A 15844-nucleotide genomic window follows, 5' to 3' on the forward strand; every position below is an offset into this window, starting at 1 on the left:
AAAATATTAAATTTTGATATTATCTGTGTCAAATATATATTACCTAACAAAAATAGAAGGTATAGAATACCACAATCTTAGTTGTATGCTTTAAAGCAAAGTTGTAAATTTGTTTGACTACTCGGTCCAATTCCGGAGTACTTGGGCCGAGTACTCAAGCTCACCACCTTGGCGCGAGTTTCCCTCAAGGTAGGTCTCTTGGTTGGGGATATAAAAAAATTCAAAAAAATCATAAAAAAAATAAAGATTTGTTTGTGATATTTTTTTTATGTTTTATATCATTTTAATAAAGATTAGACAGTATTTTGGTGAAGAATATTTATTTTTACATTCTCCCATTTTTTTTGGATTATTTTGAAAAATACCCTCAATTACAAAATGATTTTTCAAAATCCATATTTTACTACTTTTATAACCTAATTTAGATGTCTTTTGTTTAATCTTACTTTAATATATATTTTCACTTTTTTTATTTTTTTAACAATTTTTTGCTGCTCCAGTACCCGGTCCGAGTGAGGCATGGGCCGAGTACTCGGCCCAAGTCATGGTTTTGAACACTGGTTGTAACAGTGTTTAGGCCGTTTTAGAAAAGAAGATTTTCACAACCAATTTTTGGGCAAGCATGACGAGGTAGGTGTTCGGATAAATTGGCATGAACTAGTTGCAATAGTGTTTGGAAACCAGACCGGTGGGTTGGATGATCATCCACCCCACATATCTATGTCAGATCGATTATCCAAATTGACTATCCAAAAAAACATAAAGCAAAAAAAAAGTAAAAAATAAAACAAAAGTTCATCTATATTTATTAAATAAGTTTATATATATATATATATATATATATATAAAAGGGGGTTTCCGGAGGCGATCGACCTATTACGAAAACCCATCCCAAAACCGATACATTCTTGGCTGGTTCCTAATTCAGATCGGTGGGTTTTAAAACACTAGTCACCACTGTAGAATTCTAATTTTAATAGCTCATTTGCAGCAGTTATAATCAATTATTTGTTTGCTTTTATAGCCCATTTGAAAGCAGTTATCAGTGCACTTACTTTTTCTTTTCTTTTCTTTTTTTAACGGGGGAGTATAGTAGTAGAAATCAACTTGAGATGAAATATAATCACATCATGATTACAATATGTCAAACAAACAAACAAAAATTTTTCTTTTCTTTCCGAATAATTTTGTACCATTTCAACAAAATTTTGTTGATAGCCTAGGCTAAGTTCGTTCGGCCCTAGTGAACGAAGCTAGGGCAATTTTCACTATTAAATTGGTGGGTAAAAAATTGGGGGTTTTTTCAGTCTTTAAGTTGGTCGGTGAAAATAAGGGGTGACTCTTAAAAAACGGTGGTTAGTATACGGCTAAGGCCCTAAACAATCAAAGCAAGGTGCACCACATCAAAAAATGTCGTTTGGTATTGGAATTATTCGCAATGGCCTGAAAGTTTATTTTTATCTTTAATTATAATATTTAAAGCTCCAAAAATAATGTAGAAAAACACATCTATAAACACTAGAAAATTGACAGTCTATTTTGTACAAAAAAAAGTGTTAAAAAGATGAGGAACACAGGAGTACATCATAGCTTTAAGATAAATTTAATGTCCCTTGAAAGAGAAAAATAATGAACGGAAAATAAGGCTGAAAATTGAGGGTCTATTTTCCCTTACTTTTTTTTTATACTCCTGGTTGGTTGGAGGTGTAGACTTTTGAATTCAATTCTATCCATAGGATTTAAATTGAGGGTCTATAAGATATTTTTCCTTTTTTTTATACTGATGGTTGAAGGTGTGGACTTTTGAATTCAAATCCATCCATAGGGACTTTGGGAAAGTAGACTGTTCTCCACTTCTTAAAAAATGCCCTCCACTTGCCTTTCTTCAAGTATCATTGCCATATAATTGTGAAATCTCAGAAACTTGGATGAAGTTTCTATAAGGTCCGGGCTTTATGAAACACAAAATAAAGCCTCAACTCAAATCCTTGTTCGGAAAGCACTTTCGTCAATAAAAAACATCATGATTGCTCTAAAATCAATTTCCAACATCAAAATGAAATTTGCAACTCAAAAAATGATACAGATCTCGCAAATCTATGAATACGTATTTTTAGGGAGAAATAGATGGCCTAGACAATTTGTTACAAAATACATTATTTTTAGAGCTTGAAATCCTATTTTTTGTTACAACCATAATGTTCAAGCCAATATGATAGATCTAAAGATTTTTAGTGCTTGAATTGCAATTTTCAATCAGTTATGAGATGAGGCTTTACTTATTTTGATATGGCCGCAACCCTATCAAACCATTTTTCTATAAACTTTTATTAAAAACCAAAAAGTTTGATACAATAAGGTCACAATCATCATTGACCATTAGATTTGAAATCGGATGGTTGAAGATGTGTCAGTCTTTGGCACAAAGTCCAAAACAAAAATTCTCTAGTGTTGTAACACACTTTCATCTATTGGATTTCGCTAAAAGTCATTGTGAACTCCTTGTACAAAAAATAAACGATCTCATCATATACACTCCCAACCAAAAAGACACACACACACACATATATATATATATATATATATATATATATATAGAGAGAGAGAGAGAGAGAGAGAGAACATTCAACCTAAAAGACATTCATGAGCAAGGCCATGGACCAAGTCAATCAATATATATACTAAGAAAACTATAATATACGACCATTTATTTTTAGTACAAGACACGGACAATCAATCGTAATTGTTGGATGTGAAATCAATAAACTAGGACAATCCTATTGACTAGACTCATAGTTCAAAATAAAATTTTTGAACTTTGACACGTCCCAAGAGTCAAATTTCACATCTAACGGTCATGGGTGATTGGAACCTTCTTGTACAAAAGGTAAATGGCCTACTGCATACGATCCCAATCAATTAACCACCAGTTAAAAATCTAGGCCAAAAAACAAAAAATAAGAGAAAACGATAAAGGAGGGGGAATACAAGATCGAGAATTCTCCTCCTCAACTACATTAAGGTAATATTGTACACCAAAGTCATAATATAGACACCAAACTCATTATTTTGCTCCAATCACAAAGATCCGTACCGGTAAAGTTGGATAGAAGCAGATCATCGTCATCCCGACCGTATCCCACCCATGAATGTCCGTGGATCAGGGCAAGTTCCTGTAAACTGCGCCTGTGAAAAATCGAAACCTGGGTTCTACAAAACCGATAATTTGAATTTAGAATCAGATAAGAAATCTATGGAGGGATGGTATAATTTCACTCTGTGTCAGTAGTTTATAATAACATTTATTCATTTAGACAAAAATCAGTCTCAGATTTTCAATTTATCACTCAGTCATAAACGCTTGCATGGGTTTCCAGCTTAAATCTGCCATATTAAATGTCCCCAAGTTCTGACAATTGAAGTCAGGTTATAAAATTGCCTTCAAAGGATAAAAGCCTCCATTAAGGTCACACACAACACGCACTTTTTTTTTTGGGTAGCACTGTTCACCTTTCACGTACACTTAAAACTCTTAAAAGCTAAGAGCGCTGGTTATGATGCAAAGAGAATCCAGATCTCATGCAACCATTCTTAGTTCAAACATGAACAGCTTCTGATGCACTTAAGAGCAGTAACATCAGAATCAATGCATCTTCTCTGGCAACTCACTTTGACAGATGCAGGACGTAAAATTACTACTCAAGGCAAAATCTAGGCCATTGCACTTTAGGTTGTGCAAATGGGATTCAGATGAGCAGTTCCTCATCACCCTACAGAGACCCACCCACTAGTGAAGATGGGAAACAAGCACATACCTCTTGTCAATAGTCACTCTTTTCACATAATTGGTATAACCAATGTATCACACCTGCATGCACTTAAACACGCACACAAAGACACATGCACACATGCACATGCACACACACATTCTATGGATATGTTGTTTACACACATACACACATTCTGCGGATATGTTGTTTTTTGACTGCCCAACAATTTTTTTTTGTTTTAGGTATGAGAGGATCACATAAGAGTTTTTTTTAATAAAATAATTATAAAAAGAAGACTCCAAAAATTGACAATGTCCCCACTTTGCGAGGATCACATAAGACTCCAGAAGCGCATATCCACTTTGTCCCCCCAACTCTAATACTACAAGCAACATCTTCCTCAATCTCTCCTTTCTCATTACTTACTGACCCAAGATATTGAAAATAATCTTTTTTAGGAACTTCTTGGCCATCAATTGTAATTCACTCCTCATTTCTACCACTATTATTAATAAACTTACGTTCCATATATTTTATCTTGGTCTGGCTAATTTTAAGATCTTTAACTTCTAAAGCATCTCTCCAATATAAATCTATTCGAGAGAATTTAGGCATGGCACCAATAGGCGATAAAATGAGAGAGAGTAAACTTAAGTGGGGTGGCCATGTGTGGCACCGACCAAGAACAACACCTGTTCGGTTGTACGAGTGAGATCAAGTGGAAGGACTGAAAAGGGCAAGGGGTAGGTCCAAAAGGATGTGGTTGGAAGTAATCCGAAAAGATATGGGGACTTATGACCTTACTGAGGATTATGGCCATTTATAGAGCAGAATGGAGAACTAGGATTCATGTAGCCGACCCCAAATAATTGGAAAAAGGCTAAAATGATGATGATGAACTTCTAAAGCATCTCTAAAAAATTTTAACTTTACATTTACACAGTCTCTAGTCTCATCAATCTAAATTATGTCATCCGCAAACAATATACACCAAGGGACCCCATCGTATACATGCTAGTTAACTTGTCCACAACCAAAACGAAGAAATATGGGCTCAATGCTAACCCCTGATGTAGACCTACTATCACTAAAAACTCAGTTGTCTACCTCATCTTAGTTAGCGCTCCCTCATACATATCCCTAACTATATCAATATATCCTCTTGAGACTCTTTTTTTTCCCAACACCTACAAATTATCTCTTTAAGTACCCTATTGTATGCTTTCTTTAAATCAATAAAGACCATATAAAAGTCTTTTTTTATTCTATCTTAGCTTCTTAATCAATTGCCTCAATAGGAAAACAGTCTCAATGGTTGACCTCCCTGGCATAAATCCAAACGGATTTTCTAATACACTCATTCCATGTCTTAGTCGTTGCTCACTTTGTCCCACAAATTTCATAGTGTGAATCATAAGCCCTCGATAATTTGTACAACGTTGTATGTCTTCTTTCTTGTATGTACCACAATGCTTTTCCTTCATTCCTCTAGTACTTTCTTTGCACTCAAAATCTTGTTGAATAGCTTAGTCAACCAAAATAAGCCAATCTCTCCCATGCACTACCAAACCTCCATTGGTATCCCATATGTTTCTAAAGCATTTTCTGTATTAATATGTTTCAAAACTTCTTTCATTTCAGATATCCTAATCCTACAAAAGTATCTATAACTATAACCTCCAATCTCATGTATGTCAATGGTTCCTCCTAACGCTAACCCCCAGAGTAGTTGTCTCTCATGTATGTCAATGGTTCCTCCTAACGCTAATCCCCAGAGTAGTCGTCATTTAACAATTTCTGAAAATAGATTCTCCACCTTTTAATGACTTCAACATCATTCACCAATACCCTTTGATCCTCACTCTTAATGTGTTTGACATGATCTAGGACCCTACACTTCCTCTCTCATTTTTACTAGTTCGAAGACATCTATTTCACCTGCTCTTGTCTCCCAATTTATTGTATATATCGTCGTATGCCTTAACCTTACCTTACCATTTCATTAGAGTTCCTTTTGACATTTCTATATTTTTCTAAATTCTGATAATTTCTATTTCCTTAGCAAACTTTGTAATATGATCGTTTTTCGCTAATAGTGTTTTGAACCTCATCATTCCACCACTAAGTTTCCTCATTTGAAAGTTTTTTCTCTTTAGATTCTCCTAATACTTCTTTTGCCACTTTCTCAATCCAATTACGTATCTTGTTCCACATAACATTAACTTCATCCCAAAAATTCTATTTTCCTTCTTTCATCAATTTACTCTTAAATAAGTCTATTTTCTCCCTTTTAAGTTTCCACCACCTAGTTGTTGGACACCCATTAATGTCAATCCTCTTCCATCTCTTAATGGAGACATCCATAATCATGAGCTTATGTTTCACAGTCAAACTATCTCCTGAGATAACCTTACAGTATTTACATGATGATTGTTTTGCCTTTTTAACTAGGAAAATGTAGATTTGGCTTTTATATGATCCAGTTTTGTAAGTATAATAATTTTACATATAATAAATAAAAATAAATATGAAAATATTAAACTTGAAAAATAAATCTATTTTATGTAAGATGACAAATTGCTTGTTTATATATTATATTTTCAAGTGATTCTTTAAAAAATTCTAATTAACATGTTTTTGTTTTTTGAAATATAATTAATGTGTTTTTATTAAGGTGTTTTTCTAATAAATAACTATATTTATAGTATATAATTAATTATTTACTCGTAATAAACTTCGCTTAGTGGTAGACCAAATGATTTTTTAACAACTTTTTTTTTTGATGCTGCTAACATTGTATTGATGGATTAAAGAGGAGTACAACGCAAAACGTCACCGAGACACGTGACCAAAATTTATTTTCGATCCTCGAACGTCATGGGAGAACAAATGCGACCAAAACATCAACAAGGATCAATATTTCTTTTAACAACTTTTGATTAAGGCATGTTCTTTATTAAGGTATTTTTCTATTAAATAACTATATATTTATAATATATAATTAATTGTTTACTCATAGTAAATAACTATATTTATATTATATACTTATTTATTTACTCATAGTGTACATGTATGTTTGCTTTGCTTAATGGCAGCCCCAAATAATTCTTTGAAAACTTTTGATTGAGGCATTTTTTATTAAGGAACTTTCCTAGTAAATAACTATATTTATAGCATATAATTAATTATTTACTCATAGTAAATAACTATATATTATATAATTAATTATTTACTCATAGTGTACATGTGCGTGTAATATGCTGAATGGTAGCCCCTACCATCCAACCTTTAACACCTCAGATATTTCAATCTTGGCCCATGTGGTTATGTTTTAAAAACACACTTTAAAAAAGAAGGCACTCAATGGGATTTGATATGGAGACCTCTTATGGTAAAAGAGTCTACTCTACCGTCAAAGATGAGAAGCCTTATATGTAAAAATTGTGTTAACTATAAAGTGTTGATCCATACTAAAAACCAATAAAATCACCTGATACATATGGTTGTCATGTTAGGCCCGTATCTATGAACGTCAACATGTGTCTAAGTGTCGACACATGATACCAACGCTCATGTTAAGTGTCTAAGTAACACTGTGTTTAGGACCATCTTAGTCTTCTGTTATGAATTAGTGGTCCAGGTAAGGTTTGGTCAGATCCTATGCTAGAATCATTCATGAGGCATATTACTCCCTAAAGGGTAACGACCTTCCCCACAAGGAGCAGCCAATAATTTTGGAATTATTCATGCTGCTTTGCTAGAAGCAATCAGTGACTGGCAGCCTTGAAAGGCTCCAGAGATAATTTTGGAGAAGCCATGAGGATGAAGGACCTCGCTTTCACTTGGCATCCTCCTGGAATATTACAAGACCTTCTTTAGTTTTTTTTTCTTTCTTTCTTTTGAGAATGTTAACTGTTGTATTGAGTAAAGAGTATACAAAAAGATGTGCATCCCCAAAAGGAGAGCAGCTGTATAACGAGATTCCCATTAAGGGGTCCAAAAAGTGCTATACATCCCAAAGAATAGAGAAACAGATCATTGAACGAAAAAACAGGTCTCCAGTGCTGGAGAAGGTGGGTAAGAGATCCTTGGGGATGCTGTAAAGAGGCACCCTGCTTGGCAGGGCGTCTGCTGTGTCGTTCGCTTCTGTCTAAGTGTGTCTCCAAACCATGTGTAGGTCTCTAGTGAGATGAAAGATCTCATCGAAAAAGTGGTCTAGGCACCAACGAAAGGGGAGGTCCTAGAAGCCCAGGTTATGATGTTCTTCGAGTCCCCTTCCACGATCAAAGTAGGGCCCCAGGAAAGGTTGAAGTGGCGTAGTCCCTCAAGGAGGGCAGTTGCCTCCGCCATATCAGAATTGGTGTTGCCAATGAAACAAGAGAAAGCGAACAGTGTGGTACCATCCTGGTCTCTAAAAATGCCTCCAATCCCTGAAGGCCCTGGGTACCGTCAAAGTTGAACTTAACCTGTCCCAACTCAGGTGGCCTCCAAAGAGAGGCTCGGGGAATGCAAGGAGTTCTGAGATATAACAGGTTTTGCCAACTGGTAAGGAAGTCCGAGAGAGAAATGTTGGAACACAACGTTGTTTTTGGCCCAGAAGTGGTTTGATTTTCTCGCAAAGGGTGTCGATGGAAGCTCTCTCCCACCAGAAGATGTATTGTTTCTTTCCAACAATAAGACCCAAAGTGTGGATGCCACAGAAGCATGCCAAAGGAGGATGCCAGATTTCGACCATGGAGGTGAAAGGCAAGTTCTGAAAAGTTGTCGGATGGTGAGGGGGGTCACCCAGGACCACCTGGAGAGCTGTAGAAAGTCGCTCCAAAGAGAACTCACAACCTCGCAATGGATGAATAGGTGGGGCTTGGTTTCTTCCTCGCCGGAACACATAATGCGCCGGTTAGGTAAGGGCAGGCCCCTTCTTTGGAGCTGATCCAGCATAAGGCCTCTCTTGGATGAGGCCACCCAGCTGAAGAATTGGATTTTAGGGGATATGAGAGACCGCCAAGCCTTCGCTGCAATTGAATGGGGCGGGGGAGGCAAAGAGGAGGGGTATTGAAGAGTGCGGTAAAGGAAGAGACTGAGAAAGTACCTGATGGGCCCAGGGACAGGAAAATGGATTGTAGAAGGGAGGAGAGGGCTAGGAATTGAGGTAGCTCTGTGTCTGTGAGAGGTCCCCTAAATGCAGAGTTCCACACACTATTATGACCTTCTTTAGCTTTACGAGGTGTCTTTCTCCCATGAGAGGAGAGTGCCCACTATTTTCTCTTGTAACCATTCCCCATCCCTCATTGTTACCATGCCAGCTTTGGTGGTTGAGAGTAAGCTCCATAGGAATTTATAGCCAAATGGCAAGAGTGAATATTCATAGGTAAAGATTAAAGAAACAGCATTAATTCCTTGAAAGAAGCAAATGTTATCATTCCTACACCAATCATACCCTAATAACCAAACAAACAGGATCAGAAGAATGGTCGTTGGTAAAGTTTATGTTAAAATCTAATAAGGCCAGTTGTGCTACCGTTTTCTTCAATAAAAAAATTTCATTGATTACAATTCTACAAAAGAACTGAGTTGAAGTTGAACCATCTACAAACCAGAAATTGCAAACATAGAAGCTTACAAGTTAAACTGAAATTCAAGGACACAAAAACGACTTGGTAGAACTTTTTATAGCTAACAAGTCACTAGTATCACTTATTCCTAAGGAAATTTCATTAACAGTTTAAAATATCATAAAATATAGAAAACCATATCAAATTTTTTATTTTTCATCTGAATGGAAAAAAGACTAACTGCAACCAAAACTGAGGCAACTGGTGTGCAAGTCTTAGATATCAAGGCAGGCTATTTCTTTCTGTCTTTCGTTTTTCTTCTTTCATTAATAGGTCTCATGGCAGAGGTTACATTGCTGATGTACACCCTTGTAATGAGGAGAGTGCATATGCAATACACAAGTTTTCAGGATACAGGTGTAAAATGATCATTCTGATTAAAATGCACGATCGTTATGACTTTCTGTCTTTGCTAACTCTCAAGGGCAGAAACCCAAGATATCTCCTAACACATCTATCAGATTTTCCCTATGTCAGATCCATTAATGGCACATGCCGATATAGTAGTGGCAGTAGCATAAACCTAAAACTCTTGATGAAACCAATTCTACTTTCATTTAAGACAAGAAACCACAAATCAAAAGAAATATGTGAATTTAATGTTGGCAAAAAGGAAAGATGATATTAAGAAAAATATAGATCACGATAGCATGACACTACTTTCAAATAATTTTCGTGCATAACCTCCACTCGCGATACACAACAATACTGGAGAAGCATGTAAAGGAAACGTACCACAATTCAAATGTCGGAACAAGAAAAGCAGAAAACAAATAAGAATATTTATGGAATATCATTTCATAATTCTATATGAAATTCTAGATCGTGCTAACATTTACAAACCAACTTGGCCGTTGATTACAAAAGCTGTGGTAAGTCAAAGATCACCTCTTCTTGGAACCTTTGTAGCATAAGGCGTTTCTGCTCCTCATCTACAGAATAAGGATCAAGTTCACCCTGGCCAAGTATAGGAGAAGGCCATGTCTGTCCTTTATCTCTCTTTTGCAAGGTTATGTGCATGGTTCCATCCTCTGTTGTAGTGAATGATAAAATGAAGATGACAGAAAATTTCAAGAGAAGAAAACAATGAGTTGATGCCATTCTTGGGGAAGTTTGACAAAATTAAAACAAACCCCAAATTAGAGAACATTTTTACCAGCGGGAAAATTATAACAAGACCATAAAATGAAGCGATGCAAGCCAAGGACTAAGTTTCAGTTTCAGAATAGATTTTGTAATATTTATTCTCTCAAAATGTCAAATGTTTTCTCTGACATTTTGACAAACTTCTACCAAATTTGTCACAACCATGTTGGCCACATTCCATCCACAAACAAGAATTGGGGTGTCACAACCAGGCGTTCCAGATTTTATGGCAAATAGCAATCAAACCCAGAGTTCAGAAGAACTAACAAAAAAAACATAATAATATCAAAACAATAGTACAAATGAATCATATGCTTTGAAGTGAGAATTGGGCAGAGCTATGCAAACCTAAAGTCCAGAATGATGAGTCGACCTTCACAGGAGAGGCAACGTCATGCTGAAAACCAGGAAAAACAGTGAAATCAACAATGAAGAGAATTCAACAAAATTAAGAGAAGTAAGCAGATTGCAAATTATAAACCACCCCATCAAAAAAATTCTCAAAAAAATCAAAATAAAAGAAGGAATATCCTTACATTAAGATAGGGAGGGTTTCCTTTGATCCCAACTTCAAGATGTTTTGGCTGAACATTGCAGAAAAAGAGCTTGGTTGGAACACCTTGTGGAAGTGATATGTAAATGTTAACCTCCTCAAGCGTCTGATCCCATTCAAACACCTTCTGCCCTGCATCAATAAAATACAGTAAATCAAATAACAAGAATGATTACAACCCAATTGGATTCATAAACCCTTAACAAAAAAAAGAAAAAAACAGAAAAATAAAATAATAATAGAGAGAGAGAGAGAGAGAGAGAGAGAGAGTGGAAACCCAATTGGAATAATAAATACATCGGAAATAAAAGAAAAAAAAAAAAAAAGCAAGAATGAAGCACGTTTTTCTTCTGGAGAAAAAAGAGTAAAAGGACCAATTGGATCCATAAAACCTAACAAAAAAAGGACCAGCAAATGCAGCACTAAAATAGCTGATTGATAGAATCCTTAACCTTACAAATGCAGAGAAGTTTCATTCATGTAAACGAGACTAAAACGAAGAAGTTCCTAACCAGAAAACCTAATCAAAATGCGAAATACCCAATTCTAATATAAATTCAGTCAAAACAGGAGGGGGAGAGAGAGAGAGAGAGCAAGTTGGGGTTGGACAAACCGCGGTGAACAAAGCTGTGACGCTTCTCGGGTGCCAATTTCTCCGCCATTAAGATGAACTCTCCCCTCTCTCTCTCTCTATCTCTCGCTAGGAAACAATGCAGGGTCTAAGCGCCAAGGAATTGAATTCGGAAGTATATAACCGGTAATGAACCGGACGACCGGAGCGCAATGGACCCGACCTGACTCGGGACTCAATGCTATATAACCCGATCCGGGTCTCGGTATAGATCCAAAAATTTGACCCGGCAGGTGAGGTCCAGGTCCGGGTTCCTTTTTGGGTCCGGGTCCAGCCGAGCCTCCGCTTTGTTACCCCTGCAGCACTTTGCTTATGCGGCTTGGCCTTGAAACAAATTTTTATGGGCCTACCTACATGCAAATAGTTAGACATTTTTGTCTTTAAAATTTGTCTAAAGAGGCATTTTTAGTTTTAGAAACTTTGACTTTGAAAATCTATTTTTATTTAATTATAAAATTTATAATAGTATAAATTGAATAGATCTATAGACACTTAAAAATTTTAAAAATAAATAATTACAAGATATATTATTTTTAGTACTTAAAATTCTTTTTCTTCATATCCACGCGTCTTAAGGTGTCTTGAGGTCAATATGATCAAATTGGATGACACCTTATCAAATTGCTTTAATAATATAAGGTTGACACCTTATATAAACGTATTTCACGAAAAGTATTAAAATAAGGTCTAGATCTTTATGGAAAAAAGTAAAGCTACACTTCAAATCTCACTAGAAATTATAATTCTGGTATAGAAAAGCCCTCAAATTGAACATCTAGATCTTGACCATTATAGATGTGAAAAGACAAAAAATGGTTCCAAGTACTAAAAGTAGCTTATTTTGTAACACATTATATGAACAGTCCATTTTCAAGTGATCAAATATCTGTAAAATTTGTAGTATTTTTTTAGTTTCAAAAATTATAATTAGAGGTAAAATAAATTTTGAGCCATCATGGGATTTTCAATGCCAAAGTTGCATTTACCATCAAGGTTTTGAGACTAAATTGAAAACCGATTAAACGATCAATTTTAAAATAATTTTAAATTCGTGAAATATGACAAAAACTCTTAGTGTTTTCAAACTTTTTCAAAAATTTATGTCTTTTTATGGCTTGTTATAGAAATTTAGTTTTACCTTTTTTGTCTTCATCTTCAAACTTTCTTGAAACTTCTGAATTTTCGTTTTGAGATAGGTTAGATCAAGAACTTTTATTTATGATTTTTTTTTCAAAAATTAACATCATATTCCAATACAAATATATTCCCCAAAAAAAGTGAATTCCTGAAAAAATAGTTACCAGAGTATTTTAGCTAAACTATTGTCCCAAGAAAAAAAATCATTTATGTAAGAAATTGAGAGGCAAGGGATTAATGGCCCTATAATTATTATTATTTTTTCTCTATACCAAGGGCACTGATGCAAAGAGGAAGCTAGAGTGATTCAGACACAGCTAAGGATTCAAACAACTAACAATTAAGGATGAGGTTCATGATAATAAGTTTTAATCGCGCATTTGTTGGGTTTTTGTTATTTCAGTGTTGTATACAACACATCATTTAGATGGACCAATGTTTCATATTTTCTAAGTTTTGTTTAATACAATCCGATACAAAGGTTATGTTCTTATATCTTAGGTGGTTGTTATTGTTGTTGTTGTTGTTATTTGTTGATATAATTAATGAGTGTGTTCAATACATTGTTTTGGGTGAATCAGTAGAGATATTGAGTCCCTGACCATTTTATTAAAAAACAATAGAGGTTTTACATAAACACGTCTTATACAACCTTTGGCAAGGAATCAGATTAAATATAAGGCATTACAAAATCAGGGGGGGGGGTCATTTACCGCTGCCTTGGCCAAAGAATCTGCAGCCAGATTCCCCTCCCTATAGGCATGTTGAGCCTTCCATTGTTGGTTAACGAAAAATGGAAACTTGGATATACTATTAGCCAAAATTAAATGCAATCTCCAAGGAGGTCTGTAAGGCCGATTCAAGGAGTTTAGAGTCACACTCAATGACAAGTGGTACACAATTAAGTTCCATCGTCAATGAAATGCCCCTCTCAAATGCATAGAATTCAACTGTGTTCGATACAATGTTGTTGTTGCTTATTATGTCTTCCCAATAACATCATTGCATGGTTTATATATCATGTCAACAAAGGAAGCACTGCCCATTATTGGGTTTAGTGTGAAAATAGACAAAAAAAAAATTGTCAAATAGGACCCTGAATGCTTCCAACTCATGACATACAATTTTTGTTCAAATAACTTTATATTATCGTCACAATAACAACAAATCATAAATTTGTTCTAATTATTCAATGATTATATCGAATTCATGTAATAATTTAAGCTAAGCTAGGCTTCTTCGCTTCCATTAATTTTCAATCGATACATTATTTCTTCAAATTCTTTTATGTAATTAGAATTTGTGGTTCTACTAATGTTTTCGGGTTTGTTTGTGCCTCAGCTAATGAAACTAAGGTCTAAAATTGATGACCCTTTCTCCAAACAATGTTTTTGTTGAAGGGGAGTTGCTTTTCCTGAAATGTCATTAGATGGTGCACAGGTAGTGAAAGAGTCTTATGATGTCTTAAACCAACATTTTCGGAAATTAAGGACCTAATTAATTTAAGAGAGATCCAATTCAATCATGTTTACCGAGAAGCAAATGGCGAGGCCGATAGCTTTGCGAAGGCCGGATGGTATATCCGACACAATTCGTAGTAGTGTTGCATGAAAAGAAAAAGGATGGTCTAAAAAAAGTGGGTGACAAAACGTAGTGCTATTCATTGGGAGAGAAAGTGGCCTCATGGAAATAATTTGTATGATGGAGAAAGAAAAAAATTACCATGGAAAAAAATGAGTGTCGAAAAACAATGCCAATCACAAAGAAAGACAAAAATCTCATGGAAATAATTTGTACTTTTTTTTGGTTGGCAAAGAAGTATTATAAAGGGTGCAGCTTGCATAAGGCGACAATCTTTCTTTGTAAAAGTAAGGCTGTAATGTCTTTTGCCGTCCAATTTAGTTGAATGGTGTACCATTTGCACATTTTTTAAGATAATGTCATAAAATGGTATATTTTTTAAGATAGTTAAATTTATACCATTTATATAAAATGAATAGTATAGATTACTACAATCTTAGTTCTATAAGTAATAATGCAACATTATATAAAGGGTGTGGTTTTTATAAGGTTGCAACCTTAAACCATCCAATTAAGGCGTAGCTCCAAATTTTATCATAACATGTAATTTTGGTGTAAACAATTATTGGTATTATCTCCAAAATTATTTTCATATTTAATTACAAAATTTTAAACTCCAAAAATGGTTAAAATGACGTAGATATATAAACATATGAAAATCTTTAAAATTGATGGTTTAGAAAATGTGTTGTAAGATGCATTATTTATGAGACTCGAAATATATATATATTTTCATATTCATACATATCAATGTTGATACGATCAATTAGAGGGTTTGCCAACATTAAAACAACCTTTCCCAGTAAATATTTTAGGTGCATCTTTAATTCTACGTTTTAAAGTTGCAACGTCATATAAACTTTTTCCTTATATAAATGTTTCCTATCAGAAAAGATAAATGTTTTTATGCTTCCCCTACAACATAGAATTTCTATCCTCCCCCTACCATCCAGCTGTCCAATTTTGATCAAGAGAGCCACTCACCGTTTGATCTTAGATTCGATGTCTCAAAGTATTTTATTTTTAGTTTTTTTTATACAAATTGTATGAATATGAAATTTATTACGTGCCATATTCTCATTGGGGTGCACCTATAAAAAAAATATTAAAAATAATTTTTGATAAAATATAATGACAAAAATACCCCTTAAAATTTTCAAGGGTATTTTGGTCATTTTATTTTAGTAAAAATATTTTTTTTATATTTTTCGCTAGTGAGAATTTAATAGAGGAATGGACATCCAAAATTTGGTGTCAAAATAGTTTGTAGAACAAAATTTTTAAAAAAATAATATAGAGATGTGACATTGTGATTGGGGCAATCTTAGCCCTTCATTTAGAATGGACGATTGGATAAGGGGGATGATAGAACTTCTATGCTGTAGGGGAAGCATAGAAAGCTTGGCCATTAGAA

The 15844-nt window shown here is 34.7% G+C and overlaps 1 protein-coding gene across 2 annotated transcripts; it reads right to left on the bottom strand.

The window, feature by feature from the left end:
- Window positions 1-2656: 2656 nt before the first annotated feature.
- LOC18437957 (HSP20-like chaperones superfamily protein) lies at window positions 2657-11753 on the bottom strand. 2 transcript variants are annotated; one of them, XM_006848153.4, is made up of 5 exons: window positions 11695-11753; window positions 11065-11213; window positions 10877-10925; window positions 10271-10413; window positions 2657-3210 (listed from the first exon to the last, which is right to left on the bottom strand). In XM_006848153.4, exons 1-5 carry the CDS (start codon window positions 11741-11743, stop codon window positions 3124-3126), a joined length of 477 nt encoding a protein of 158 aa, XP_006848216.2. In that variant the 5' UTR covers window positions 11744-11753; the 3' UTR covers window positions 2657-3123. The 2 variants fall into 2 exon arrangements, with proteins under 2 accessions (XP_006848216.2, XP_088729194.1); XM_088873068.1 differs by lacking the exon at window positions 10271-10413.
- Window positions 11754-15844: the final 4091 nt, after the last annotated feature.

This window comes from Amborella trichopoda, chromosome 8 (assembly GCF_054954075.1).
Source record: "Amborella trichopoda isolate Santa Cruz 75 chromosome 8, AtrichopodaSantaCruz75HAP2 v2.0, whole genome shotgun sequence".
Lineage (NCBI taxonomy): Eukaryota > Viridiplantae > Streptophyta > Magnoliopsida > Amborellales > Amborellaceae > Amborella > Amborella trichopoda.